This window comes from Oryctolagus cuniculus, chromosome 11 (genome assembly GCF_964237555.1).
Source record: "Oryctolagus cuniculus chromosome 11, mOryCun1.1, whole genome shotgun sequence".
NCBI lineage: Eukaryota > Metazoa > Chordata > Mammalia > Lagomorpha > Leporidae > Oryctolagus > Oryctolagus cuniculus.
In genome coordinates, this window is record NC_091442.1 from 892,874 (window position 1) to 920,585 (window position 27,712).

Consider the following 27,712-nt stretch of genomic DNA (forward strand, 5'->3'; position numbering starts at 1 on the left):
TGCAAGAAATGAGCAAACGCATGTTTCAGACCTGAAAATACAACATCTGGCCTAAGAACGTTGCGGACAAATGTCAGTAGGGAAGAGTTGGAGAGGGAGAGTGGGGAACTCGCGACGGCCGCAGAGAGCAGGGGCTGCGGACCAGACGGCCAGAGGAGCAGGAGCAGCCCCGCGACCAGGCCGGGCAACGCCGTCTGTCCGTCCAGCGCACTGGGCTCCAGAGACAGCAGAGGCTGTGGCAGAAAAGGCGTCGGGAGGCGTCCCAGGTCTGGGGAGAGGAAGATTCGAACCTCCCAGAAGCGCAGAGAACGGGAACGGCCTAGAAACGCAGGAATCCGAAGGAAGCGCTTTGGAAGCAGCTAAGGAAAACAACGCATTTCACACTCGAAAATGGCGCCGATGGCCGCAGGCTGCCCGTCAGGGGCAGAGGCGGGGGCAGTGGGGCGGCATCTTCTCATTAAGATCAACTGTATTAACTTGAAAGAGTGACGGAGAGAATGGGAGAGACAAGGATCCCCCAGCCGCAGGTTCATTCCAAGTGTGCAATGGCTGGGGCTGGGCCAGGCCGAAGCCAGGAGCCAGGAACTCCCTCCAGGTCTCCCAGGCACTGGGGCCACCTCCCATGGCCTCCCAGGCTGCCAGCAGGGAGCTGGGTGGGAAGTGGAGCAGCCGGGACTGGAACCGGTGCTCTGAGACGGGACGCTGGCCTCACCAGCCGTGGCTCAGCCGGCTGCGCCCAGCGCCGGCCTCAGAACAGCGTCTCGGAGGCGGAAGGTTCTGCTTCATCTTCTGACCTGACTTGTTCCCGTCTGCGTCCTGCCTTGACCTTCACTGCTGGCCCCGGGCTCCGTGCACGTCCCCTGGCTCCCTGCTGGAGCTGGAGTGCGGAACGGGCCCAGCGCAGGCCCTGGGCTCCCCAGCGGGGTGGGGCTGGCCCCTCTCCCTGCTCCTGGGGTCTCCGTGGGCCCCACGCTTCGGCGCGAGCCCTGAGGCGTGACCTGAGCCTGTTTCAGGGCCCAGCCCTCGTCTGTACCCCCGCCCAGGTAGGCTCCACCCCGCACGTCCAGGTCAGTCCGGCCCAGCCTGGGGCCCTGAGCACCCGGGGATCGGGGGTCGGACACGGAAGCCCAGCAACGCCTCCACCTGCTCCTGGCTGGCAGCGTCCCCCGGCCCAGTGCGATGGAGCCTGATGGTGCCCCGACGGTGTCCCGGTGACGCCAGCAGGAAGGACAAGGACAGTGCCGCAGGCCTCGGTCAGGAGCTCCCCTCACCCCAGGACAGGACCCTGAGCCTCGGCTGTGCAGGGGCCTGGGGTCCTCTCCAGAGACCACACACCAGACCCACGGACCACAGTTTCCAGGCAACAGGTGCCCCATGACCCAGACAGTCGCACCCGGGGAAGGCCGGTGCTGGCCGGGTCAGTGCAGGTGGCCCCAGCGCAGCCAGCTGCATGGGTGCCAAGGGCGCCTTTGAGGCCACACATGCTTAGGGTGCTGTCCAGGCTCCCCAGGACACGGCTCAAGTGCGGGCAGCACTGTCCCCGGACCTCGCTGGCCCCCGACGGCAGCCAGCGTCCCCTGAGGCTCTCGGCTTATGGCTTCCAATACTCCCTGTCCTCGGGCCACAGAGCGGGGCTTCTGGGGGCGCTACTCCAGCTGGGCTGGCCTCGAGCCCCACCGCCGCTGCACAGGGCTATCCTGCTGCGTGCTGGCCAGGAGCACGAGGGGCATGAGGAGTCGCCCGTCCCCAGGGCGCCCTCACCCCCAACATCTCAGTTGCCTGAAGAGGAAAGAGCCTGCCTGTGCGGCCGCGGGAGACCCTGTCCGCAGGGCTGTGCCCCACCCCCACCCCAGAGGGTCTCCCTCAGCCAAACCTGGCTTCACCTGAGGGCGCTGGGAGCTTGGAGATCCCGGGAACCCGGAGTCCCGTTTCACGCTTCAGCACCGCCCCAGCCCCCGCCCTGGCTCCGGCTCCAGGGTGGGGCTGGGGGCTGCCGAGGGGCTTGTGTGGTGTCTGATGCCCCAGAGCCAGGACTCGCGGGGAGCAAGCGGGGGCTCAGGAGGCAGCAGACCCCTCCACTCCTGGGGGAGCCTGGGGAAGAACCTGGATGCTCCTGCCTTGGCTGCCTCCACTGTGTCCTGGGTGCCCTTGGCCTGGGGCCGCCCGCTCACCGCCTGTCTGGCCGAATGATTCACTGGGCCGCACAGGGCCAGCCCTGGCAGGACAGGCGGGGTGAGCGGTGTCCTGGACAGAGGCCCGGCCCACCGGTGCCCTTAGATCACCAGGCTGCAGAGCCGGCTCCGCCTCCGGCCCCCAAAGCCGCCTCCTGCCCACTGCTGCCTGCTGTTCTTGGGCCGGCTCAGTGCCGCCACGTGCACTGTGTCCTGGCTGTGCCTGGCTCCATCCAGTCCCGTGTCGATCCCCAAACTCCACCGTGAGCCGGCAGAGGCCGACAGGCAGCAGAGAGCCAGGGTATGGCGGGCTCCGCTGTCGGCTTGGTTTCGGCTTTATCAGACAGCACCGCCCAGGGGCCTGGAAAAGACAGTTGCGGGTTCGCTCTGGGGCGCGTGTGTCTGCAGGTGCACATAGGTGAGCCGTGTGCCGTGTCCACACGTGTGTGTGCGTGTGCTGCATGGCCGTGTTTTACGCCAGGGCGCGCTGGAGGCCAGGATCGGGCTTTGGCTGGTTTGCTTCCGGGGGCTGTGGGCCTGGGTCAGCCTCCTTGCCCCCAGCCTCGGCCTGGGTGTTTCTTCCCGTGTCCTCTCGGGCTTGTTCACCCAGAGCCCCCTGCCCTGAGCTGGGTCCCTGCGGGCTTCTGGTGCCGGCTCCTGCCGAGAGGAGGACCCCCACCCCCAGGCCTGCGCCAGCCCAAGCACTCCGGGGGACGAGTAAGAGGGCCCTCCCCACACGGCCCGGACCCTCGGACTTGGGTCTGCCAAGCAGCCCACTCCCCCGAAGTTTGGGGCCAGCTGCGGGGGCTGGGCGGGGCCCTGGTGAAGCGGCCACGGCGGCGCCAGCATCTCCTGCCAGAACTCGGGGTTCAAAACGCAGCTGTTCTGCTCCCCTCCAGCTCCCGCCAGCACAGGTCAAGGGCTGCGGCCCCGGCACCCACGGGGAGGCCTGGAGGCGGCGCCTGGCCCAGCCCTGGCCATCGCTGCCGTCGGGAGTGAACCAGTGGATGGAGGATCGCTCTCTCTCTCTCTCTCTTTCTGCCTTTCAAATAAATAAATAAATGTTTAAAAACTTGTTATTTCAAAAATAATAAATAAAATATTGTGTTAAAAAGGTAGTGTGCCTGCCTGCCCAGTGGCCACGGCACAGGGCCACCCCCCCAGACCTCAGATGGACGCCTCGCCTCCCCCTGCTTGCCCCCCCACTTAGCCCCTCATCCCCCGGGGAGCCGGCCCCTCCCGGATGCGGGCCACTGGCAGGAGGGTCCCGCGGACACATGGGGGAGGGGCTCCGTGCAGACGCTGAGCCAGGTGAGGCTGAGCCCCTCCGTGCTGTGAGGGGCGCCCAGGTCTGGGGTCTGCCTCCCTGAGCTCCGCGCTCCCCTGCCTCTGGGCGCCTCCACTGTGGCTGGGGCGCTGCCCACCTGCCGTCTGGTCCCCTGGGCAGCTGCGGGCTCTCCTCCCACATGGAGAGGGCACTCTCCAGGCCCGGGCTGCGGGAAGAGCTCAGGGCCAGGGTCGGGTTCAGGGCCAGCGGCTCTGCTGTGGCTCCTGCACAGGGGGGCCTGGCACGTGGGCACGCCCGGTCCTGGCTGTGCTCTCGCCCGGCTGGCTCTCCCCGGCACTCAGCTCCGGGTGGCGTGTGTTCCCGGTCCGAGGCCTCCCTCCCTGCCCTCAGACAACCCCGGGGCACTGCCCGCTACCCAGCTGCCAGGCCCTCTCAGTGCCCAGTGGTCTCAGGTGGGCGTCCAGGGGAGCCGGTCCCCGTGGTCCACACCTGAGGGACAGGGTTGGGAGACTGCACCAAGGTCCCACTGGCCCCAGAACCCTGGCACCGGCGGTGCTCTGGGCCCTCGCTGCTGGCGGAAGTGGCTGTGGTGAGCAGACCCCAGCGTGGACTGGAGCCTGGGGCCAGGCGTGAACCCCGGCCCTCGCTTCCCTGCAGGGTGACCCGCTCCGCCTCCCCTGCCCCCTCCTCTGTGCCCTGGGAGGAGCAGGGTCCGAGCCTCCCCAGAGGGCAGGGTGATGATGCCCCACCCCCTGTCCTGGGGCCCCGCCTGCTCTCAGCTCTGAACCCAGCAGCCCTGGTGACCCCACCGGAGCTCCTTGACCTGGAGAGGCCACTCCATGCTGGACCCAAAGCCCAGCTCGGCCCCGGCTGCCCAACCTGTCTCAGTCCTCGGCACCACCTGGGCTTCAGCGAGGGGCCCCCAGTCCCCCAGCCCCCCGCTCTGGACTGTGGTGAGGATGGGAGGGGGCACTGGACATTTGAGGGGCTTGGGGCCTCTTCACAACAGAAGCAGACCCCAGGCCCTGGTGAGGGGGTGCACAGCACAGGCAGCCGGAGCCGAGAGCTGGGCGCTGTCCAGCAGAAGTGGCGGCTCGGCCATCTTCACGGGGAAGGGGTCTCGGGCGACCCCAGCCAGGGCACGTGGCGTGTGGTCTGGGGGCCACTGCAGGCACGGAGACCCGGACACCCCTGACACCCAGCCCTCTCCTTTGTCCACCCCCCGAGCCCCAGGGAGCAGGTGCCAGATGTAGCCGAGCCCCTCCCTGCCCCTCACAGAGCGACCGCCCCCTCCCTGCCCCTCACAGAGTGACTGCCCCCTCCCTGCCCCTCACAGGGCGACCGCCCCCTCCCTGCCCCTCACTGGGCGACCGCCCCCTCCCTGCCCCACACAGAGCGACTGCCCCCTCCCTGCCCCTCACAGGGCGACTGCCTCCTCCCTGCCCCTCACAGAGCGACCGCCCCCTCCCTGCCCCACACAGAGCGACCGCCTCCTCCCTGCCCCTCACAGAGCGACCGCCCCCTCCCTGCCCCACACAGAGCGACCGCCTCCTCCCTGCCCCTCACAGAGCGACCGCCCCCTCCCTGCCCCACACAGAGCGACCGCCTCCTCCCTGCCCCTCACAGAGCGACTGCCTCCTCCCTGCCCCTCACAGAGTGACCGCCCCCTCCCTGCCCCACACAGAGCGACTGCCTCCTCCCTGCCCCTCACAGAGTGACCGCCCCCTCCCTGCCCCACACAGAGCGACTGCCTCCTCCCTGCTCCTCACAGAGCGACCGCCCCCTCCCTGCCCCTCACAGGGCGACTGCCCCCTCCCTGCCCCTCACAGAGCGACCGCCCCCTCCCTGCCCCTCACAGGGCGACTGCCCCCTCCCTGCCCCACACAGGGCGACCGCCCCCTCCCTGCCCCACACAGGGCGACTGCCCCCTCCCTGCCCCTCACAGAGCGACCGCCCCCTCCCTGCCCCTCACAGGGCGACCGCCCCCTCCCTGCCCCTCACAGGGTGACTGCCCCCTCCCTGCCCCACACAGGGCGACTGCCCCCTCCCTGCCCCTCCAGCAGCTCCGTGGTCACCGGGCCTGACACCCCGCGAGCCCAGTACTGGACACTGAAGCGGATCCAACCCCTGAGACGCAGGGCCAGGGCCTGGGCTTTGAGGCTTCCGCGAGTGCTCTCGGCACCTGGGCTGCGGTCGCGGAGCGGCCTGGATGCTCCGCGGTGGCCTCACGGCTGAGAGCCGTGTCCTCAGGCGGCTGCTCCCCAGCTCCAGCACCGAGCGGCCCTCGCCAGCCGTGGCCGTGCTAGAGCCCCACGCTGCTGCCCACGGGAAGCAGGGAGTGCCCAGAGAAGGCCCCAAAGCTGGATCTGCTTTGGTCATTCTTGTCGGGAAACTTGGCCCAAAGCCCCTGGAGGAGCTGTGGCAAATCCAGGAGAATGTGGACCCCTCCAGGGGTTACACCACCCCCTCGTCGGCAGGAGAGAGGCAGAAAACTCCGCTCCTCTCGGAAGCAGCTGTGCCCTGCCCCAGCCAGCCCCGAGCGCCAAGCCCAGACCCCAGTCCGAGACCAGCCGCTGTCCCTGGTGCTGAAAGCAGGCAGGGTGTCTGCGGACATCCTGCCTCGGTCCCCACAGACAGCCCAGAGACGCCTCGGGCTGTGAGAGTGCGGTGTGCACGGCCGGCTGAGACACGGGGACCCACCTCCGCTGTCTGGCTCAGCCCCTCGGTGCTGCTGGCCAGGCCAGTGGCGCCCAAACCCAGCTGTCCTGGGAGAAAGCCTGGTTGCAGCCGCGCTGTGCAGAGCGTGTCCCCAGAACGCTTGGTCCCACCGAGCCCTGAGAGCTGTGTGGCCAGAGATGGGCAGCCTGGCTCCCGGGGGCCCCTGCGGGCTGAGCTCGTGGCTCCAGGAGGGACTTGGCAGAGCCTCATCCCCACTAACACTGCGAACACCCCCCACCACCACCCCCGTGGACCTGGGACTGCAGACGGCAAATCTCCTCCTGGTAGCGGTCAGCTCCCCGAGGGCTGACCACACGTGCCCTCGACAGCCGATTTCCTGCAAGCGTTTGGGCAGCACAGAGTTGCCAAGTCACGCTTGGGGACATAGACCGGGTGTCCTGGCGGCCGGCGGGCTGCGGCACGTGGCCTCCATTTGCATTTCCTGAGTCCCCTTCGCAGCCAGGAGCACAGCCGCCAGCGTGAGTGATGCGTCTGTCCTGACAGAGGCCACCCGCAGAACCGCCAGGCCCCGCTCGGGCTCGGCTGCCTGGGCCTTGCAGTTCCTGGGCTGGGAGGACCACGGGCGGAAGCCCCACCCCCACTGCAGGAGCTCACCCTGGCTCCCGGGCTCCCCTTGGCCGGTTCACAGCAGAGGAGCCGCCGCCTCGGAGGCCCACGGAGTGGTACAGACAAGCCGGGAGCCTGTGCCTTGGCGGCTTCTCCCCAGGGTGCGGTCCCAAGGAAGTCTGGTTTTGTCTTTCACCTCAGCTGAGCCCTGAGGGTGGGTGTGCAGCGTGTGCAGGTCTGGGCGTGAGTCACTTGTGTGTGACTCCCCCGGTGAGCGCCGGGTCAGGGCACAGTGCTGTTGTGTTTGGGGACAAAGTGTGGTGTCACCACCAGCCCTCGCGCGCCACAGGGGACACAAATGCACTGCCTGTCCTGCCACACTCTCCAGGGGTCCTCAAGACACTTCTGTGTCCTTGGCGAACTCACCAGAGCCCGTTCTGAGGGGACCCCAGCCCCTGCCAGCCCCTCAGCTGTGAACGGCCCCGCCTTGACCTCCACCCAGCTCCTCGTGTCTGACCCAAGGGGGAGTCTTCCAGCGTGTTCCGCCCCCACGCCACGGCCACTCCCCAGGACGCCCTGAGCGGCAGGCAGGGTGTGGAAGGGGGGAGCTGGAAGCATGGCCCAGGAAGGGGGCTGCTCTGAGACCTTGTCCCAGGGAAGCTGCTGTTGGCGGGGTGAGCCTTGTCCAAGGCCGCGTGCCTGAGGCTCGGTCCGGACCCTCTGAGACGGAGCTGGCCTCACCGCAGGGCAGGGGCCAAACGAGGACCAAGGCGGACAGCGGGCAAGGGCGAAGGCAGCCAGCACAGCCAGGCTGGAGGGGAGCGGCCCCCCTGAGGGGCGAGGAGTGGGCTGGGGGCTCCCCAGGCTCTGCCCCAGCCAGCCGGGACCTCCAGCCCACAGAGGTCAGGAGAAGGGAAAGTCCGGGAGCTGCTCCACGCTCGTTCTGAGAGCGCAGCTGGCTACTGACTTGGTGTTTCTGTGCGTGACGGGGCCGTGGCCAGCACGAAGAGGCGGCGGATCGGCCCACGGGTCGGCAGAGCTCTCGCCGTGGAGGTGTAGATCACTCATGTAGTTGTGCGGACCACCCGTGGGTGCGGGAGACGAGGAAACTTCACCCAGAAGCCCCCACGCGGCCCCCAGCCCGTCTCCAGCGGGGACAGCCGAGGGGCATCGCTGTTCCACCTTGCGCTGAGCGTGAATTGGGCAGACATCCTACAAGGGGGTGACCTAGACCTGCGGCATGGTGTCCGCGTGTGCACTGTGCATTGCACACACCCATGCCCGTGTGAGGACTGCTGTGTGTGCACCGTGTGCATGTGTTCATGTGTGTGCACCATACACTGTGCACACGCGTGCCCATGTGAGGACTGCTGTGTGTGCACCATGTGCGTGTGTTCATGTGTGTGTGTGCACCATACACTGTGCACACGTGTGCCCGTGTGAGGACTGCTGCGTGTGCACCGTGTGCACGTGTTCGTGTGTGTGTGCACCATTCACTGTACACACACGTGCCCGTGTGAGGACTGCTGCGTGTGCATCGTGTGCGTGTGTTCATGTGTGTGTGTGCACCATGCACTGTGCACACGCGTGCCCGTGTGAGGACTGCTGCGTGTGCACTGTGTGTGCGTGTTCTCCCTGCCTGCAGTGCCGGGAGCTGGGATGAAGCCTGATGAGCTGCCCCCCCACCCCGCAGCACAAGTGGGGGGGGTGAGGATGCCCCGTGGGCGTGAAGGGGGGGCAGCTCGTCTGTGTCTGGGGGAGGGGCCCAGGGCCCTGGGGGGTTAAACCTCGGGAGCCGGGAGCCCGGGCCCATCCGCCATCCCGGCGCCGCCCCCCGCCAGGCCGGCTGACTGCGAGGACGGTGGGGGAGGGGAGAGGAAGCCTCTCCTTTTAGCTAACACGGGGGTCTCGAGCACTTCCCACTTCACAGGTGGGAAAGAAGGGCCAGGGAGGCGGGGCCGGAGCCCCCCGCCCGAGGAAGGTGGGTGTGGGAGGGAGGAGGCCGGGGCTGGAGCCCCCCACCTGAGGAAGGTGGGTGCGGGAGGGAGGAGGCGGGGCCGGAGCCCCTGCCCGAGGAAGGTGGGTGTGGGAGGGAGGAGGCGGGGCCAGAGCCCCTGCCCGAGGAAGGTGGGTGCGGGAGGGAGGAGGCAGGGGCACGGAGCTGCCCGCTGGGGAATCGCAGGGCAGGGGTGAAGTCCTGATGCGGACGCTCTGCCTTCTCCACAGCCCCTGTGAGGCTCGCAGAGGCCTGGCCACCTGGCCCCGGGCGCCCTGGGCTCCTCCCTGGCCAGGCACACGGGGTGAGGGGCGACCCGCAGCCCAGCATACGGCGGCCAACGAGAGGCTGAGGACAGGAGTCGGGGGCCCGAGGGGGCGCAGGCACAGGGACCTGAGCAAGGGGCCCTCAGGGGGAGGGGCAGGTGCGGCAGAGTGGCCGGCTGGGGGTGTCCCCCACAGGTCTCAGGACCGCCGGCCCTCGGCCCTTGGAGGATGTTGCTTGAGGGCCCAGCCCGGGGGCACCTAGGGACGGCCCACCTAAACCCAGGACGGGGGCGGGGAGCAGCGGCTCCTGACCCAGGAAGGGCCCCCTGCCTGCAGGCTCTGCGGTGGGAGGAGGAACGAAGGAGGAGGGGAGACTCCAAACTGCAGGGCTCCAGCCTCCCAGGGTGGCCCTGACCTGGTTTGTGCCCCTTTGTGCGGAGCGCGGCCTCCTGCAGCCGGCGAGGTGCGCACAGCTCTGCCCCCTGCTCCAGCCCCACACACACTCCCACCCGCCAAGGCCAGGGGAGGCGGGAGATTCTGCAAGGACCCTGGTCACCCCTGAGCGCTGCAGCCGAGAGCATGGAGGAGGAGGCGACAGCGACTGTGGGCCCGGGGAGCCTCGGAGGGGGGTCCTCACCTGGGTTTGGTCTGGGGGTGTGAGCAAGGTGCACCAGGGGGCAGGGTGTGCGGCGGCTGGGGGCCCCACAGGCTGGAGGGGTGCAGCTCAGCATCACTGCTCCCGGGGCTCCCCGAGTGCTGGGTGAGGGAGGACCCATGTTCCCAGGCCCCGCACCGGGGCTCTGCGTCCTCACCAGCCCCGCCTTACGCTGCCCGGGACCCGCAGCTCCGTCCCAGCAGCCACCTCTGCACGAGGCTGTGACCCGCAGCCCCATGGCAGTGGCCACTCGGACCCCCACCGCCCTCGGCGAGAAGACAGGGCCAGAACCCCTGGACCAAGGCTCTGCCCCAGCACGGCCCTGCTCCTGACGGCCCCTCCCCCCAGGAGCCCCCTGATGTAACCGGGGGGGGGCCCATGTGGCTCAGTGCACAGCAAACCTGTAGCCCCAAGAACAGCGGCCGGACAGTCCCCAGCTGGGCCGGCCAGGCCAGGGCGGCCGCAGGCCTCCAGGCCACGGAAGGGGCTCCAGGTCGGGGCGGCCGCAGGCCTCCAGGCCACGGAAGGGGCTCCGGGCCTGGCCGCCTCTTGGAGGAGCCCCAGGGATAGGGAGGCGCCTGTCACCTGCTGGTCCACCAGGGCGCCAGCTGCAGCCCCAGGCCTGACCCCGAGTCTGTGTTCCGGCTCCCGGGGAGAGGAGGGCGGGGCTGCCCCTGCAGCCATCACGGAAACCCGGAAAGGAGGAGGGCGTCTCCCGCTCCCGCCTGGGGAAGTTCCACGGAATTCAAATTCCAGTGTCCGTGGACAAAGTCGTCCTGGACCCTCCCGGCCCAACAATGAGGCCTCTCCACAGCCGGGGGCAGCCCTCCAGCCGCTGCCCGCCCAGTGCCCGCCCCGTGCCTGCCCGGTGTGTACAGTTCACCCATGTCACTACAGGGGGCTGGACGTGGCCCCTCCTGGGGCTGGCAAGGCCTGCAGAGGGGTTCTCTCCAGGGACCCCACACGGGAGCTGATGTCCCCCCACGGGGGCCTCTGATTTACAGGGAGCCTGGAGGCCCAGGGCAGGGAGAGCCCCACCATGGGCAGAGCCTGGCCTGGGCCACTCGCACACTGGGCTCCCCGGGCCAGCCTGGGGCATCTGCTGGGCTTGGGCCTGCCCGCCAGCGTCACACAGGCCGTGAGGCACACACGGGGCTCAGGGCCCGGGGGAGGAAGGGCAGCTTCCCGCCACCGCCCTGGCTTTCCCGGGCTGCCTGTTGCTACCGTTTGGGCAGGGTGTGAGCTGCCACTCCACGGAGGAGCCGATTGACCAACTGCTCAGGGGTAGGAGCCAGCGCCTCTGTTGGGGGCAGAGGTCACGTGAGGAGGTCGGGTTCCTACAGACGGGGGCGGGGGAGGCCCCCTGGGCCTTGGGGCTCCTCGCCCAGGTCGGGGGGCTCCTCGCCCAAGTTGGCCGTGGGAGGGCCAGACCTGGCAACTCTGGCCTCGACACACCCTCAGTCGTGGAAGGGTTCCCAAAGTCTCCCCTCTGGGAGGGGCCCTCCCTTCCCGCACCCCACACACCCTGGAAAGGTGTTGCCTGTGGACGACCTGGGGGTGGGGACAGAGTCTGTGTTGCTTCTGCCAGACGTGATGGGACACACATGGCTGACTCTGCAGAGGGGCCCCCAAGAGGCCAGAACCCCAAGGGCAGGCCGTCCTGCCCTCCACACGGAGAGGGGTGAGTGGAGGGGGCAGCTGAGCCCGGCCGGGGAACCTGTGGCTGGAGGGCACCTCTCCCCGCCCGGCCTCGGGGGACCCCTGCAGCCTCTGGCCTCCTGTGCCCACCCGTGCTCGGGGATGCTAGCCCTGTGTTGGAATCAGGCAGAGCCCAGGGCTCGGAGGCGGGGGCCGCTGTGTCCATCTACAGAGGTGCCCACTGCCCGCCTGGCTTCTTCCCCCGCCCCTGGACCCGGCCTTGAGCTGAGGCGCCCCCTATCTGCTGCTATGGGCAAAAGTCGGGGCTCACTCCAGCGCTGCTACCCGCCCCCCAGGCTGGCAGTCACCCGGTGGACCCACCGGGCCAGAGCTCTGCCCACCAGCTGCCCTGAGCCCCTCGATGCCAGGCCCTGCCCAGGAAGGGGTCTCATCAGGGTCCCGCTCCCCAGCCCGCGGTGCACCCACGGCAGCCTGCCCACGGTGGCCTGGCTTCTGGGGTCCTGGCCTTCACCAGAAAGGCCCCACAGTCCTCCCAGCCACAGCCCAGCAGGGTCCCCCCACCCGCCCAGCCCGTGCCACGTGGTCTAGAGAGAGGCCCAGCCCCAGCCTTGCCCAGTGCCAACGCCGTGATGTGCCTCAGAGCACTAGTGAGACGTGACGCGCACCCCAGCCGCAGGCCCCGGCCCGTCCTTGGCCTGGGGCTCAGAGGAGGGCGTGGGCGGCCCCAGGGAACACTCGGTCAGTCGAAGCTCTGGCGTGAAGAAGGCGTTTATTTTCACGGAAAGCTGGCCGGGGGAGGGGGACGGGGGGGACGGGGCAGGAGCACAGCTCTGCCACCACCTCCGGCCGTGTCCAGTGTCGCGGCGCCACCTCCTGGGTCCTCGCCGCGTGTTCCAGCCGGGCCGCGGCGCAGTCAATGCACAGCTACAGCTGGTTGAAGGGGACCAAATCCATTGCAGAGTCGATTTGGTTCCATTTTACCAGCTTCAGCAAAGCATTTGGCTCCCGGTCCACGGGGTGGCGACGTCCGCGGAGCAGCGGCTCCGCCCCGTGTGGGGCTCTCGGGGAGTCACCAGGCCAGGACGCACACCTGTCACACACAGCCCCACACACCCAGGCACGCGCCGGCGCAGGGACCTCCAGGCGTCTGGGGTGCTGCCCGGCCACTAGCGCCCCTGCTCTGTCTCCTGCAATCCCAAGGCCCCACCCCTGCACACCATTGCCTCTGCCCTGTCGCGGGCCTGGGGCCTGGGGTACAGCCAAGACCCTGGGGCCTCAGTGAGCCCTGCAGGCTTAGCCCTCACTCACCCCTCAGCCAGGCAGCACAGCCGTGGGCCCTGCCCCGTCCACCAGCCGTGGCCTTGGCAGGTGGTGGCCCCGCTGCTGTGTGGGTGCCTCTGGGAGGGCAGGGGCCAGACTGTCCCAGCGACCCCCATTTGCCATGGTAGGGGGCGGTGAGACGGGGGACCCGCACGGCCTGGCCCAGGTGTGACCCCGCTCGCTCTGACGCCTCGTGACGTGGACAGGCGAGTTCCTTCCCAGGCCGCCGGCTCTCTGGGAGCAGGAGCCGGGGGGGGGGGGCGCTCCACAGCCTGGGTGCATGGGGGTCACTATGTGTGCAGCCCCGGGCCTGTCCCCAACCTCCCAAGCACGGCAGCACAGGCCCTCAGGCCTGTGCCCACACCCAGGCGCCTCTGGGAGCTGCTGAGCCCCACACCCCTGTGACCTGGGCCTTCTAGAAGGATCTGTGCTGCGCTGCAGGGCACCCTGGGCCCTCCGGGAGCCACAGAGGCCGGCGCCACGCTGCCCAGCCCTGCGTCCCGGGACAGCTCCCCCACCCCAGGCCCCTGGTCACCCAGGCACGGCCGCCACGCTCTCTGTGACGGGGCAGGGAGTCTGACAGCACTGGGTTGGCCCCGAGTCCTCTGCTCCAGCCCCGGCACTGTCCCTCAGCGTGGCACCCCCGGCCCGGCCTCAGAGCAGCAACTTCGTCCTGCCCAGGACGTGGTCCCGTCCCCTGGTGTGCTGCCTGCCTGTCATGTAAATGCGGGGGGGGGGCGTATGCAGGAATTTCCCCCAAACGCACCGATCTTTGCCTGTGCAGCCAACCTCTGCCGTCCTACTGGCCTCCAGACAGTCCCCCGGCATCCCTGGCTGTGTGGCCGACGTTTGAGGCGCCAGGGGCCACATCCACGGCTCAGCCCACGCAAGCCAGGCCCTGACACTGGGCAGCTCCAGCCCCCTGTCTGGTCCCCTCCACATGGCAGGCACTTCTGTGCCCCTCCCCCAGTCCCACTAGGCCGCCCCGTGTGGTCCCAGAGGCTCCTGGGTGTCTCCCAGCATTCCTGCTCTCCCAGACAAAGGCTGAGATGCGGCATCCCACCCCGTGACCCAGGGCTCAGAGGCCGGTGCTTTGTGGAGCCCACCCTCTGGAGACCCCCGCTGGATCTGCAGACCCTGGCACTCACCTCCTTGCAAACCACGATGCACAGCCCACCCTACCTCACCTCTCAGCATGGGCCCAGCCGCCCCTCAACACCGCTGCCCAGTCATGTGTCACCTGAGCCCCAGGGTCACCAGGGGCTCACTCGGGAGCCAGCAAGGCCTCCCCTGTCCAGCCCCTACCTGGGCTCAGCACAGAGAGAGAAATGCCTGCCCCATTCCCCCACCCCCATTTGGGGACATGTGCCGTCAGGCAGGGAGGGAGGCCGGCTGCTCTCCTGGTGCCCCAGGGCCCTGGTGCAGAGCCTGGGAGGCGGGGAGGGGGCGAGCGCACTGCCGAACTCACCGCGTGTCCGGCTGCACCCAGGCGCGGCTTCCCGGAGAACCCCCGGGTTCCTTGTGCCGCCCTTTTTACCAGGGTGCTAAAGAGCACGGGGCTGCAGCTGCTCCCGTCGGCGCGTTTTATGAACCAAACAGTCAGAGGGGCTTGAAAGCAGCTGCCGACAGAGTGGCCCCACCGGGAGTGCGCTCAGCACTTTCGCCAGCAGCCGGTGCTGGGCGCGGGCACTCACTGCCGAGAACACCGCCAGGATCGATAGGAAATGAGCCGCTATGGAATCGCAGGGTGCGTCCAATTAGTTAGCGCCAGGGAAGCCCCGCCCCAGACCCACCTGCTGCGGGCAGCTCAGGGCCCGCCCCCAGCCTTGCCCCGAAGGGCCCACTAGGGGGAGCAGGGGGCCTCATCCGAGAAGCCCTCCTGCTTGGTCAGAGCCTCAGGGTCCCGGGCTGGACCCTGGCGTGGAGGCAGCACAGTCGCCTGGATTTTGGGAACGGTGGACAAGCCGTGGACCCAGGGTGCTCCCAGTGGCCCAGGTCTGACCTTCGTGTGGTGACCTTGGGCTCCCGAGCACTGCACACCACGCCGGGATGAGCCTTGGTCCCTCCTGCAAGAAGTGCGGGTGGCATCGGTCACCGACACTGCCTGACTCAGCACAGCTCGGCTGGGGACCTCGGTCCGGCCCCCTGCAGGGCAGCACCTCCCCATTCACACCCTCAGCCCCTCCCAGGACGCACAGACCCCGCCAAGGGGAGGCGTCCCCGGCCCCAGCACAGTGGACGCTGTGACCGGTGTCCCCCGAGAAACGCAGCAGTGAACACCTTGGGCTCAAGGACAGCACGCAGGGCACAGCCACACCCATACCACGGTTCTCGCCAAGCCGGCCGGGCCCCCCACCCCGCCCTCGCGAACACAGCTGGGAGGAGGGGCGGCAGGGGCAGTGCCCCCCGCTGCCCCGGGGCGCCACCAGCGCAGCCCAGCTGTCAGTTGCGCCGGGGCATTTACGACGGAAACACCAGCGCCCTGACGTGTCTCCATGCAACAGCGTCACCGTCACCGTCAGCGCTCGGGCTCCACGCAGTTCGTTTTTATCCAGATTTTGGTTAACTTTTAAAGGAGATGGCACAGAAGACCGTTTGCCAGTGGGCGTCAGCAGCCCCTTGGGGCCGCCTCGCGGGCGCCTCCTGGGGGCCTCACTGGGGAACGACCCCCACCCCCGCGTGCGGCGAGCCGGGCCCACCGGCTCAGGTCCACAACTTTTCCCCCTTCCCCGGAAAAGGTGTTTCTAGTAAACTTGTCGACAGAAGAGCCTGGGACCTGACGGAGCCCCCGGGGGAGAAGTCAGCTCCACGGGGCCTGGGCGGGGGCCGGGGCGGGCGCCGGGGCGGGGCACGCTTGCTTGGCCCTTTTCTGCGGGAGATTTCCGGGTCTCGCTCTCCAGGCGGGGCCTGGCAGAGGTGGCTTCCTTCGCTATTCCCAGAAAGGAAGCTGCTCTGCTGAGACCCCTCAGCTAGGGCGAGGGCCGGCCCACGGCCCCGGGGGCTGCCCGCGGGTCTGGGGGAGCCCCTCCCTGCTGCCCCTGCACCCCGGCCACCTGCAGAGGGGCCCAGGGCTCAGGAAGGCACCAGAGGAAGCGGGGGGGGGGGAGGCCGGGGTGGCCGTGCGTGCAGCTCGGGGCCTCTCCGGCTTGGGGAGGGCTCCCCGGGCTCAGGCGTCGCGGGGAGCTTGCTGTCCGCCTTCGGCCTGGGGGAGTGTCCTTGGACGGGCCTGTGTGCCCTCTCTTAGGGACCCGCACTCCACAGCCCGCGTGCCACCACGAGAGATTCACTTCTTGGGCCTCCAGGAGGGACTGACGCAACGTGGCTCTGGGTGCCGAGAGGCCCCTGCGCGGTGCCGGCAGCCGTGGCCGGGGACAGAGGAGGCAGGGCTGTCTCGGGCCAGCCTCGGCCTGCAGTGGGGCCGAGCCCCGAGTCGGGCGCCCTGGGCTTGGCGTCTTGGGCCTCTCTTGCCCCTCAGCGGCAAAGGCCCTGCCTTGCCCTTGGGAGGGGACGACGCCTGTGGCCGGATCCCACTTGCTGGCCGCCCGGGAAGGGGCGAGACGGGGACATGTGGCGACTGGGCCCCGAGCCCCACGGCGGGCAGATCTGAGGGTGGCTCCTGGGCCTCCTGCCCCGGAGTCATCGGAGCTCAGTCCTCCGTGGGGCAGCTGAGCACAGAACTATTTATACCGCGAGGCCAGCGGGCAGCCCCCTGGCCATATCTGGGCATGGCGAGGGCACCCGGGCCTGCCGGGGACGAGGCCCCGCGCGCACATCTGTCCTGGGTGCCCTTCAGCCTTGCCAGGTCCCCTCTGAGCCCCCGCAGGACAGGCTCGGGGACAGCTGCCTTCTCCACTCCCCGCTGTTAAAAATACTCTGGTCCTTGTCCTGCTTGTCCCCGAAGCCGACCTCACGCGTGCGCATGCACGCCAACCCCGCCCGGCTGAGGAGCGGCCGCTCCCCGCCCAAGCCAGGGGTTGGGGTCCCTGGGGAGGGGGCCTCAGACTCTGGGGGAGCCACGCCCTGGCCCGGGGCACTGGCCTCTCTGTGCTCCTGCAGAGGGGCGTGCTGCCCTTCGTCCCTCACCGGGTCGCGAAGGAGGCCTGGGAGGCCCCTCCCCATCAGGGGCACCCGCCCCTCCCCCATCTGGGCAGCCCACCCTGCGGAGCAGACCCGCCCGCGACTCCGCGGTGCCTTGGAAAACCTGCGCTTGCACCCGGCGGCGGCCACTGTGCGGGAGCCCAGCCCTGCCAGCCTCCGTCCCTGCCCTTGGGACGCGGCCCCGCACAGGCTGCATCGGCCGCTGCACTGCAGCACACACAGCTCTGCACCGCCGCCCCTCCCTCCCCAGGCCCTCCCAGCACCCGAGGCCTCCCCTCCAGGGCCCTCCCAGAGGCCCACTCTCTGGCCAGCTGGGCCCTGGGCTCCGGGGAGGAGCAGACAGGGCTGGGGGAGCTTCTCTTCTGGAAGATCACGCCGGCCTCCCCCCAGGTGCGATGCATCCGGGCTCCGGACAGAGGGGAGAGGCTGGGGCCCCTTGCAAAGCCACTGAGTCCATCTCAGAGCCCCCGGCCGCCCCCAGGAGCAGCGCCCTGCCCGCGGGCATCAGAGGCGGGAGCAGCGCCACGGTGAGCACCAGGCCCCGCACCCGGCCGTGCTGGCACTGCTGAGTCAGCAGAGGCTGTGAGTGCCGGGTTCCCCTTTACACGAACATGGCCCCGCCCACTCAGCAAGCCCCTCCCTGCCCCAGCCCTAAAGATTGTTCAGGTCCCCTCAGATTTGGGGCATTTGGGGGCGGGGGATTTGCAATGCAAGTGAGCTCCCTGCCCTGCTGGCCAACCGCGGTCCATCCTTCAAGGCCAGGGTCAAGGCTTTTAAACGAGATGGCTGACACACCGCCCGCTACGCCAGAATCCCCAGGCGGCGCTGCAGTGAGGGCGCTGTTTGCGAGCCTCCTGACCCTCAGCGAGGACCCCTTCTGCTCCTGCCAGCCCCACGCCTCCCTCAGCGGGGGTCTCACCCGCAGGCAGAAGCCCCATTGGGAGCCAGACACTAGGGCCGCTGAGTCTCGGGCACCATGGAACCCACTGCAGGACCCCAAGCGTCCAGGGCGTTCGGGGAACCCAGCAGCCGCCCCTCCTCCAGAGCTCAGAGCAAGGGTCCTGGCTGCCTCCTCTCAGCCCCAAGCCCAGCCCCTGCCCCCTAAGAGTCACCAGCCCCGTGCAGCATCAGGGGCGGCGCAGTCAGCACCCCAGGCCCAAGACCCCACAGAAGGAAGTCGGGGAAGCCGCGCACGGCGGCTCTGAGCCCTTCCCGGTGCTCCCTGCAGACAGCACAGGAGGCCAGGCCTGGTCCCAGTGCCCTGGAGGCAGCAGGCGCCCCGGGGGGCCCTCGGGCTCGGTTCAGAGCTGGGCGGCCGGGTGATGGGCGCGCTCGCTGTGGACGCGTGGTCTTGCTCAGACCCGGTGCCACTGATGCTTTTATGCAAACACCACATCCTGCAATAACGCGCTAATGCGCCCCAGACCAGCTGGGGAAACTCGGCGCCACCGCCGGCCCGCGACTTCCCTCCCTGTGGCCGGAGCTGGCAGTGAGCAGAGCGGGATGACCTTGGGGAGGGGGGGCTCTGACCCCTCTGGGCTCGGGGCTGAAAGGAGAGCGCAGCCCAACGACAACGCAGCGCCTCCCCAGCTGCCACGCCCGCCACGGGGGAGCGGGGCCAGAGCTTGGAGAAGGCGGCTCCCAGCTCAGTGCGCCCTGCCCCTTGTTCTCAACTCACACCCGGGGTGCAGACCAGCGCCCCAGCCTGCCCAGGGACATCCACCCAGAGCTTGAGGCGGCTGAGGGGGGTCCTCTCTGCCCCACCCCCACTCCACCGAAGGTCAGGGCGAGGGTGGGAAGAGCAGCAGGACCAGGGACCACAGCCAACGCAGAGATGACCCTCGGGGACAAAGCCGGCCCCTGGGCAATCAGCCTCCACTCTGAGACCAGAGGCAAAGCCGCAGCCAGGCTGACCCCTCCAGGGCGGCCCAGCCCCTGCTAGCGGCCCCCAGACCCCCCCCCCACACACACATTTTGTCCCACAAAAGACCAGCGGCGAAGAAGAGACTCAGACTTTGTCCTCAGGGCCGGGGGACGGCAGCCCAGCCAAGGACAGACGCGGGGGTCCTGGTCACCTAACCCGGCTGCCCGCGTGCCGAACACACGAGAGGCAGATTCAGTGCGAGGGAGAGGAACGCTGTGCCAGGGTGGTGGCACAGCGCGGGAGTCGGGCAGGGGCCGAGGCGCTGAGGGCTTCGGGGGAGGGGCAGAGGCAGCCCCTAGGCTAGTGGTGCCCCAGTGAGGAGCAGAGCCCGGGCCAGCCGGGCACTCTCCCCTGCCTTCCCCCGGCAGGGCCCCTGGCACACAGGGCGCACGGAGCTGCCGCTCTCCCAGTCTGCACCGGGCACGGCCCTCTCTGCCGCTGCCGACCTCTGCTAGGTAGCAGGAAGTGAGGGCCCTGGCCCCCCGCCCCGGGTGGGACCCCACGCCTGCTGGAGGGCCGCGCCCTCTGCCGCAGTCAGCACGCTGAATATTTAATGTCTGATGAGCACTTCCACCTGCTGACACAGGCAGAGTCAGACAATGCCAGCAGGGACACGGCGGCCCCGGCCTCGCCCGGCTCAGCCCGTCTGCCCGTGCCCCCGCGGCCCCCACGGCGCAGACGCCCCTCAGTCCGGCGAGAGAGTGCCCGGCCTGGAATACATACTTCTTTACATTCCATAGCGTACCAGGTCCATATGGGCATATAAAGAAGTATGTTTCCCAAGCAGGGGTTCAGTGCGCGCTCTGAGCACCCGGCCCCCGAGCCCAGGAGGCAGCTCAGAGTCAGCGGCATCCCCAGCCCGGCCTCCACCCTGGAGCCCTCCCCACGTCCCCGGGCTGCCTTCCCTCCTCCCCTCAGCCTGCCTGGTCTACCCTGGGGACCCCAGGTCCCGCTGGCCTCGGCGTCCCTCTCTGAGTCTCCCCACAGCCCAGCGAGGAGGCAGGAGCAGATGGTGTGCTCCGGAAAGTCTCAAGGCAAAGACGAAGCCATGTAGGACCCCTCCCCCCAGCTGAGCGATGTGCCCTCCACCCAAATCCCAGACGGCCAGGAGCAGCGTCCGAGCCTCGTCCACACTGTCCCTCTGTCCCAGCTCAGCGGGGGTGACACAGGCCGCGGCCCACCGGGGCGTCACACCCCAGCAGGGGCAGCCGCCTCTTCTCCCCGAGAGCTGGGGGACCCCTGCTCCCTGCCGGGGCAGGTGGGGCCAAGAGACCTCGGAAGCCAGCGGGGGTGCTTACCTGGGCGGGTGACGGCTTCCGGGGCAGGCCCCTGCTCAATTCTGCCTCCCAGATCGGGAGTCAGGGGAGGGCTCGGTGCCTCTACGGAGGTAGGAGCGGGAGACAGGGCCTGGGCGGGCACCCAGGGGTGAACGCTCAGCTCTGGCACCCGGGCAGCCAGGCCTTTCACGCTCGCACCGACCCCTGCTCAATACGAATGTGCAGGCAGAGGGGGCTGCTCCCTGGTGGCGACCTGCCCGGCGCTCGCCGGCCCCTAACGAGCGCCTGGGCCAAGGCTCAGGATCCCGGCCGGATGCGCCATGCTACACTGCACCTAGAGTCCAGCTGTGCCCGGAGGAACGGGGGTGCCTTCCTCCCCCCAACTTCGACTGCCCGCTGAGAAGCCAGGGGGTGCAGGGAGAAAGGGTGCCGGGCAACAGGACAGCGAGGGCACGGCCCCCTCGGCCGCAGGGGACGTAGGCCGCGCCGTCGCCCAGCGTGAGACCGGCAGGTGCGGTGCTGCAGTCTGCAAGGAGGCATCATTGCTGGTGCCCAGGAGCCAGAGAGCCACGCACCCCGAGGGCCTGCTGAGCGCCAGGTCAGCCGGGCCCTGGCGCTGCCATGGCTGGGAGCCGATGCTGGCACGGGGCCGGAGGGCAGGCCCGGGACCTGACAGGACTTCCAGTTCTCCCTCGTCAGCAGGACGAGGCCCGAATGACCCCGCTGCCCTCCTCGCGGGCAGCCAGCCGGTCCCCGAGAGGGAGCAGCCCAGAGGGTGTCCCGACGCCCGTCCCTGGCAGGGCTGCGTTCCCACAGCGCTGAGCTCATCCGTCCTGCCTGGGCTGGGTCTGGGCTGAAGTTTCGGGGGAGGCAGGGATCAGGGCTCTGGGAGGCCCCCTCTGCAGAGGGCCCCTGGCTGTGAGGGGTCTCGGCGCCGGGGCCTCTGGCTGCTGTCACTCAGGAGGGGACACGGCACCCAGCCCCCAACCCCTCCCAGCTCCCGTCTGCCCTGGGAACAAGTCCCCGAGAGCCTGGAGGGCAGAGGGGTAACCTCCGGCCCCTGACGTGGGACCTCAGTGGCTGGGACCCTCAAGCCCCTGCCCCCAGACACTCACATGGGGATGAAGGGGAGAGCGGGGGCCATGGGGGCGGGAGAGTCCCCCCCAGACCCTGCTCGAGCCCGTGTGAGCTCTGCCCCGTCACGAAGGAATCATGATCACTTTCCAAAGTTTCCCATCCGGATGGAAACCCGGCCCCAAGCCCCTCCCAGCAGCGCCCTGGGAGAGCAGAGCTGGCGCCGGTGCCCTGGGCCTCGTCTGGGGGCTCCTTGGACATGACCGGTGCCACCCGGGCACCCCAGTGCCAGCCCAGAGGAGAAGCCGTGTGGGAGTCACACTCTCCCTGGGACCCGCACAAAGCCAGACCACGGAGCTTCTCTCCCAGGAAGCCCCTAGCCTCCGCCCACGTGTGCCCCCCAGGCCCCCTCCCCACCATAACAGGGGCTGAGAGCCTGCAGACGTCTAGGGTCCCGCCCGGCTCAGGACGCTCTGCCTGGCCAGCACCGCAGTGCTCAGAGCTGCAAGTTCCGCGGTAAGTTCAGCTGCCCTGAGCAGGTGCACCCAGCCCTCCCCCAGCCCCCGCGCCCCCACCGGCCTGCGGCCCCCGCCCACCCTGTTCCAGCCGAGCATCCCGGGGAGGCCGCTTCCTCGCAAGATGCCTGCACGACAAAGTTTCCGCAGCCCAGCCGGACGCGCCTGCCGGCCCTGCTGGCTGCTGGCGCTGCAGCTTTTCAAATGTGGACGATGCCGGCGCGAGCCAGGAGCCAACTCCAAGGCACCCCCCGCTGGAGCCACGCGGCGCCGGCACCCAGAGCACCCACCTGGCTGGCGGGCACACCCCCGCCGCAGCGCAGGGCAAGTGTGCAGGGGCCGTCCGGGGCGGGCGGAGCGGGCGGGCGGAGCGGGCTCACCGCGCCCCTCGGGCTGGGCTGGTGACAGCAGTGGCGGTGGCGGGCGCAGGGTCGGGGCTCCCGGGAGATGCTGCAGCAGCGGCAGCGCCAGCCACCTCCTCCCAGAGCCAATCGCAAATGCAGGGGGGTGGGGTGGCGGGGGGGCAGGCCGGAGCTCCCAATGCAGCTGCACGGGGGTGCAGGAGAGAGAAGACACCAGCCCCCCCTCTCCGCACCCCTGCCCTTCCCCCAGCCCTCCAGCAGCAGTGCAGACCTAGCAGGAGGGAGAGGGAGGGAGGGAGAGGGAGGGAGGAGAGAGCGAGCGAGGGAGAGCGAGCGAGCGCCAGGAGGTGCCGATGCAGAGTTGCGAGAGGCAGCCCCGGGCACCCCTCGAGCTCCTGCACCCCTGCCGGTCGGCACCAGGTAGAGGTCAGCGTGGAACAAAAGGGAAGCCCCCGGGGCGGGCGCGCGGCTCCCACAGGACGCGGCCGGAGACCGGTGCCGGTGCCGCGCGAGCCGCGCGCAGGCCGGCGGGGGAGGGGAGGGGAGGCCCGGCGAGCGGGCGGGCGTGGGGCCCCCTCGGATCAGGAGCGCCTCACCTTTGCCGCGTCTTATATACTCGGCCAAGCATCCCAAACACGCGGCCTGGCCAAGTGGCCCCCCTCGGGCCGTGCTCCCTGACCATATTTAGTCAAGCAGGAGAAAAAATAGCCTGTCAGCTGGGCCGCCCTGGCCCGGCCACCGCGCGCATGGGAGCGCCAGCGCCATTGACGGGCGGCCGGCCGGCTGCTCCGACAGCCCCGCGCCGGCTGTCCCTGCCCTGTGATCCCCCGCTATTTTTAGCCCAGCCCAGCACAGAGAGCGGCCTCTGAGCCCCGCCAGCCGGCCGGATCCTGGGGGTGCCCTGGGGAGACCGAGCAGCTCCAGGGTGCGGGCCAGAGGGAGGGGACGCCTGCCGCCTCCAGGGGACGGGGCCTGGCCCGGCCACCCAGCCCCCTCCACGGCCTGTCCAGAATCTGGAGCCAGGTCAGGTGGTGACCAGGTGGACTGGGTTTCCTGAGCCCCCCAAGCCGACCCTCAGGTGACCTTGGATGGTGGGCAAGGCCCTGTAGCTCTGCGTGTGTGGCGGGGAGACCCTGGGTCCCCCGCCTGCTCACACCTCAATGACGGGGCACGGCCTGACAGCGAACAGTCCTCCGAGGACTGAGTGTGGGGCCCTGGGGTCACCCCACCGACCCCACAGCTCGTCCTCTCGGGGGTCCGCACCCAGTGCTAGGGGGTGTGAGGTTGCAGGGATAGAGGGGGCACCTCCCACAGGACCAGGAGCAGGTGTGGGGGCTCCTGTCTAAAAATCACCTCCCTAACAACCTCCCACCTCCCTCACAGCCAGGATGGGAAACGGGGGGCTCGCCCGTGCCTCTCTCTAGGGGACCCCTGTGAGCAAGCCACACCCACCTCCCAGGAGGTGAGGTGGGGACGGGGACGCAGGGCTGGCTCTGTGGGGGTCCCGGCGACAGAGGGTCCCGCCGATCACAGCCCGGGGACCGGCAGCCAAGGAGGAGGGGACGGGGTGCCAGGCAGTGACGATGCAGATGCCTGGGTCAGTCGCCCGCCAGCAGTCAAGGGGCACAGGTGAGGGTGGGGTCCCCGGGGCCCCAGGGTCCCAGGATGAAGCCAGTCACAGGTGTGCCCGGCATCCCACAGGCTTCTGTGAGCCCAGTGCCGCCCCGAGAGGTGGGTCTGCGCGGGCCCTGCCTGGGGGGGAGGGGACTGGGGCTCCCAGGTGCTCACGGGGACCGGGGCTGCGTCCCAGAGCTGCCTGGGCCACGGTGGGGCGGGCAGCCCTGCCTCCCCTTCCTGGCCCTGGTGGCTAAGCACCGCCCCTGCCTGAGGGAGACTCCAGGGGTTGGGGTGGTGTGGACCAGGCCCAGCCCCTCCCCCCATCCCCATCCAGGTGACACCTGGCAGGTGATGTGTGGGAGGAGCAAGCCCCCACAGCGTGGCTGCGCCACCACTCGCCCCATGGGACAGCCCGGCCCACCCAAGGGTGTCCTCACACACACCTGAGCCTTCAACTTAACTTTAATTAACTTCAGTCTTGGGGGCCACGTGTGGAGGAGGGACAGTGCAGGCGGGCGCTGGTCGGGGAGGGTGAGGGCCGGGGCCCAGGGGAGCTGGGGTGAGGGGGCCCAGGCCTGGGGAGGGCAGAGCATAGGCAGCAGGGGTGGGGACAGCAAGGTGGACGGATGGCCCGGGGCTGGGCTGCAGGCGGGTAAGGGAGCTGAGCCAGGCGTGGCAGAATCCCCGTGGCCCTGAGGGGAGGGCAGGGCTGCGTGGGGGAGGCCTGGGGCAGGGAGGTGGCGGTGGGGGGAGCGTCTGCTCTGGGTTCTCCGGCACAGCAGATGGGGCCGAGAGGGGAAGAAGCGCCAGTAGGGTGGACGCCTGGGGGCAGGACCCTGGCTTCTCCAGGCAGAGCAGCGCAGGGACGTGGCACGGAGGCCCTGGACGTGGTGTGGAGGCCGGGGAGTCCTCGCAGACCCATTTTGCAGGTGAGCAAGCTGAGGCTTAGCGCGCTGTAGTCACTCCCGGCGCAGACCCAGACGGTGGCAGGTGGAGGGCCGGAACCCTCGTCCTGTCCCCACCTGGAGCTGGGCTCTCCCTGGAGCGGCTGAGCGGGGTCCAAGGGGAGCTTGGAAGGGGGGGGGGTTGGGGATCACAGTACGGTGCTGGCAGGAGCCGAGCAGGGCAGGCCCCGTGGCCCTGTACGCCGAGGGCTTCTGTCGCAGAGCGAGAGTGCGAGGAGACAGCAAGAGGGGAGGGGGCTTCCAGAGGCTCCGGCCGTGGGGCGCCGCGTCCTGGGGTCTGGGAGGACCCTGCTCCTGGTCCCGGCCTCCCTCTGGGCCACAGCAGCACATGCAGGCCGCCCATGGCCACCAAAGGTCACCTCCCTCCACAGAGGCCACTGCTCTCTGACACTTCTGATGGGGGTCAGTCGAGGGTCTGGGTCCCTGAGGGAAGCCTCAGCCAGGGGTCTGCGATGGAGCCCCACGGGGAGGGGGCTTTGTCACAAGGCTGCCCTGGGGGCGTCAGTCCGGTGGAGGCAGAGCCCTGGGCTCCAGGGCCTCCGTGGTGAAGCGGCGCCGAGGGCCTGGGCTGCTGGCCGGCGGTCCGTGGGCTCTCAGAGCGGCTGCCTGTGGGGCTGCGTTGGCCATCAGGGGAGGGCCCCACGGGGGACCTGGCCATAGCCCTCCAGGTCTCACTGTCTCTGCTGCCCAGAGGAGCCCCTGGGGGACGGACTGCTGAGTCGCCCGAGCCAACAGGCAACCGACCGAGCCATCCGCTGGCCGCCGACCGCCGGTGTGGCGGGGGTGGGGCGGGAGCCTTGCCGATGCGCGTTCAGCTTCAGGCTGCGGATGAGGCTGGGGTCCTGCTCCAAGCCAGGGAGGTGGGCGCAGTCAGGGCGGGGCCAGCTCTGCGGGACGGGCGGGTCGGGACGGGGCCACCGCAGACCACGCGGGCCGGACGTGAGGCACGGAGACCGCGGGCCCAGCGGGCAGAAGCCGGACAGGGATGACCATGTGCGGCAGGGCTCGGCCCACCTGAAACATCGGGAGACAGATGAGGGTCTCGGGTGGGGGCGGCCCCGCGCCGGGGGATGGGAGCACGGGGAGCCAGGCGGTGTCCGCATAGCTTCACCTCCCTCTGCCTCGGAGTCCGGCCTCACCGCCTCCCAGGGCCCCCAAGTCCACCCCAGGCCCCCTGCTGCCCGAACGTTCCCTGTGTGGTGGGCGGGGGTGGCCTCCCCGCACCCCCAGCACGTGGGCTGCTGTCGCGTCCACGCACCAGGGCCTTCGCAGATGGGGCTCAGACATGGGGCTGCCTGGAGAGGTGCGGGGCGGGGCAGGCGGGAGGGCCAGGCACAGAGGGAGGGGCCGTGAGCCCAGGGCTGCGGCCACCCCGGGACTGGAAAAGCCGAGGAAACCCGACTGCCCACCTCTGGGCTTCTGACTCCCGACTTCCAGAACCCCAGTGCCTTTAGGGCCCAGCTGTGTGGGGCAGAGCCGGGGCAGGCAGGCGCCTCTCCCGAGCTGTCCATCTCTGAGTAGCCACCCCTGGGGAGAGCTGAGCTGGGGATGGGGTGAAGGGCTTGGAAGGGCTTGGGGCCACAGGAGGACACCCTGGGCCCAGCTTCCAGTGGCTGTGCCCCGGCTGCCCCTCTGCCGGCCTGGCCTGGGTGGGGCAGAGGGCATTGGGTCCTCAGGCAGGGCGGAGCAGGGGCCTAGACCCCAGCCAGGAGCGCAGCGTGTGGCCGTGAACCGCCCGCCAGCTGCTACTGACGCCTCCAGGGCTCCGCCCAGCACCAAACGCAGGTCGTGGCCCGGATTCTCCTCCTCCCGGCCGGCCGCAGACCCGAGGCTGCTCCTCCAAGCGAAGTCCCCGTGTCCAGCAGACTGCACCGCGAGGTCCAGCAGGGCCTGCGGCCTGCCCACCCCACCAGCCTGTGCTGCATCCCAGGGGGCGGGGCTTGTGTGAAACGCCCATGGGCACCAGCCACGCCCACCACGAGAGGGCTGACCACGACCCTGTGAGCTGCCAGACCTCAGCCTCTGCCCCCACGGAGCCCTGGCCGTGCGGGGACACCGACAGCTCACGCAGAAGACGCTCTGCCCAGCCACGAGGTCAGCAGAGACAAGTTTGCTTTCCAGACCGGGGACAGCTTTGCAGATGGCTGGCCTGGCAGGTGTCTCCCTGGGGGCCTCGTCCCCAGCCCCACCTGCAGCCCCCAGCCCAGGCTACCCGGTAGCTTGAGTCAGCACCCGCCTGTTCACAGCCCAGCCTGCTGTGAGCGCGCCCTGGGCTCGGGGGGCTGCCCAGGGCGGGGCGTCCCCTTTCAGCCCCATTCTGGGGAGTCAGTGAAGGAGCAGGGACCACGGGACCTCCCACGGTCCTGTGAGTTAGTGGGGACCCCCCACGGCCATCTGGGGACCACACCCTCCACGGCTGGCCCTGCGGGGGACGAGGGCACAACGGCAGGATAGGGAGCAGACAGGGCCTCCCCAGGTCTGCCAGCCCCTGCAGAAGCACGTGGGCAGGTGGAGGAGGCGTGGACCCCGCTCCAGGAAGGAAGAAACCCGGGCCCCGGCCCTGGGCACGGTTGGCCTCCCGCAGGGCTGGGCAGGGCAGGGGGCGGGATCCGCGTGGCCCGAGGCTCAGGCTGGGTTTTAAGAAATGTGCTGCGCGTGTAAAACCGCATCGCAGTGGGAGGCGCTGCTGGCCCGGGGGAGGCGGCCCCCAGGACACGCGGTGGGGGTGGGGGTGCAGGCGGGAGCCCCTCGAGGTCACTTTCCAGCCGGCCCGGGGCTGCACGCTGCACGCCCAGAGCTTGGGGCTCAGTGGGAAAGAGGTGGCCTTGGGCAGCACAGCCAGGGCCAGCGGGGGGCGGGCCGGGCTCAGGATGCCTAGCCCCTCCTGCGTCGATGACACAGACACCCGTGGGGGTCGCCCCCCTGCCCCTCTGCCCTCCCTCCCAGGCCACAGCCGCACCCTCTGCAAAGCTGCTCAGTGGGGACACTTTGTCACTGTCCATGTCCCTGGTGCCCCTTGCAGCTGCCCTGCGGCACCATAGCTCACCCCACCCCCACAGCCCCCTGCTGAGTCCCAGCTCAGCTGAGCCCCCATGGCTCCCGCATCCAGACCTGCCTGCTCCCGCTCACCCCACCGTGGTTCACTCTCTTCTGCCTCCAGGCCTCTGCTTAGGTTGTGTCCTCCAGCAGGGCCACTCCGTCCAGGAAGTCCTCCAGGGCTGCAACCCACAGAGTGCCCAC

At 69.6% G+C, this 27,712-nt stretch overlaps 1 protein-coding gene across 1 annotated transcript; it reads right to left on the minus strand.

Moving 5' to 3' along the window:
• LOC138844253 (transcription initiation factor TFIID subunit 4-like) lies at positions 1-27,474 on the minus strand. The gene is made up of 6 exons (XM_070051554.1): positions 27,432-27,474; positions 26,222-26,391; positions 25,391-25,486; positions 25,240-25,314; positions 21,819-22,532; positions 1-319 (listed from the first exon to the last, which is right to left on the minus strand). Exons 1-6 carry the CDS (start codon positions 27,472-27,474, stop codon positions 74-76), a joined length of 1,344 nt encoding a protein of 447 aa, XP_069907655.1. The 3' UTR covers positions 1-73.
• Between the last annotated feature and the right edge of the window lie 238 nt (positions 27,475-27,712).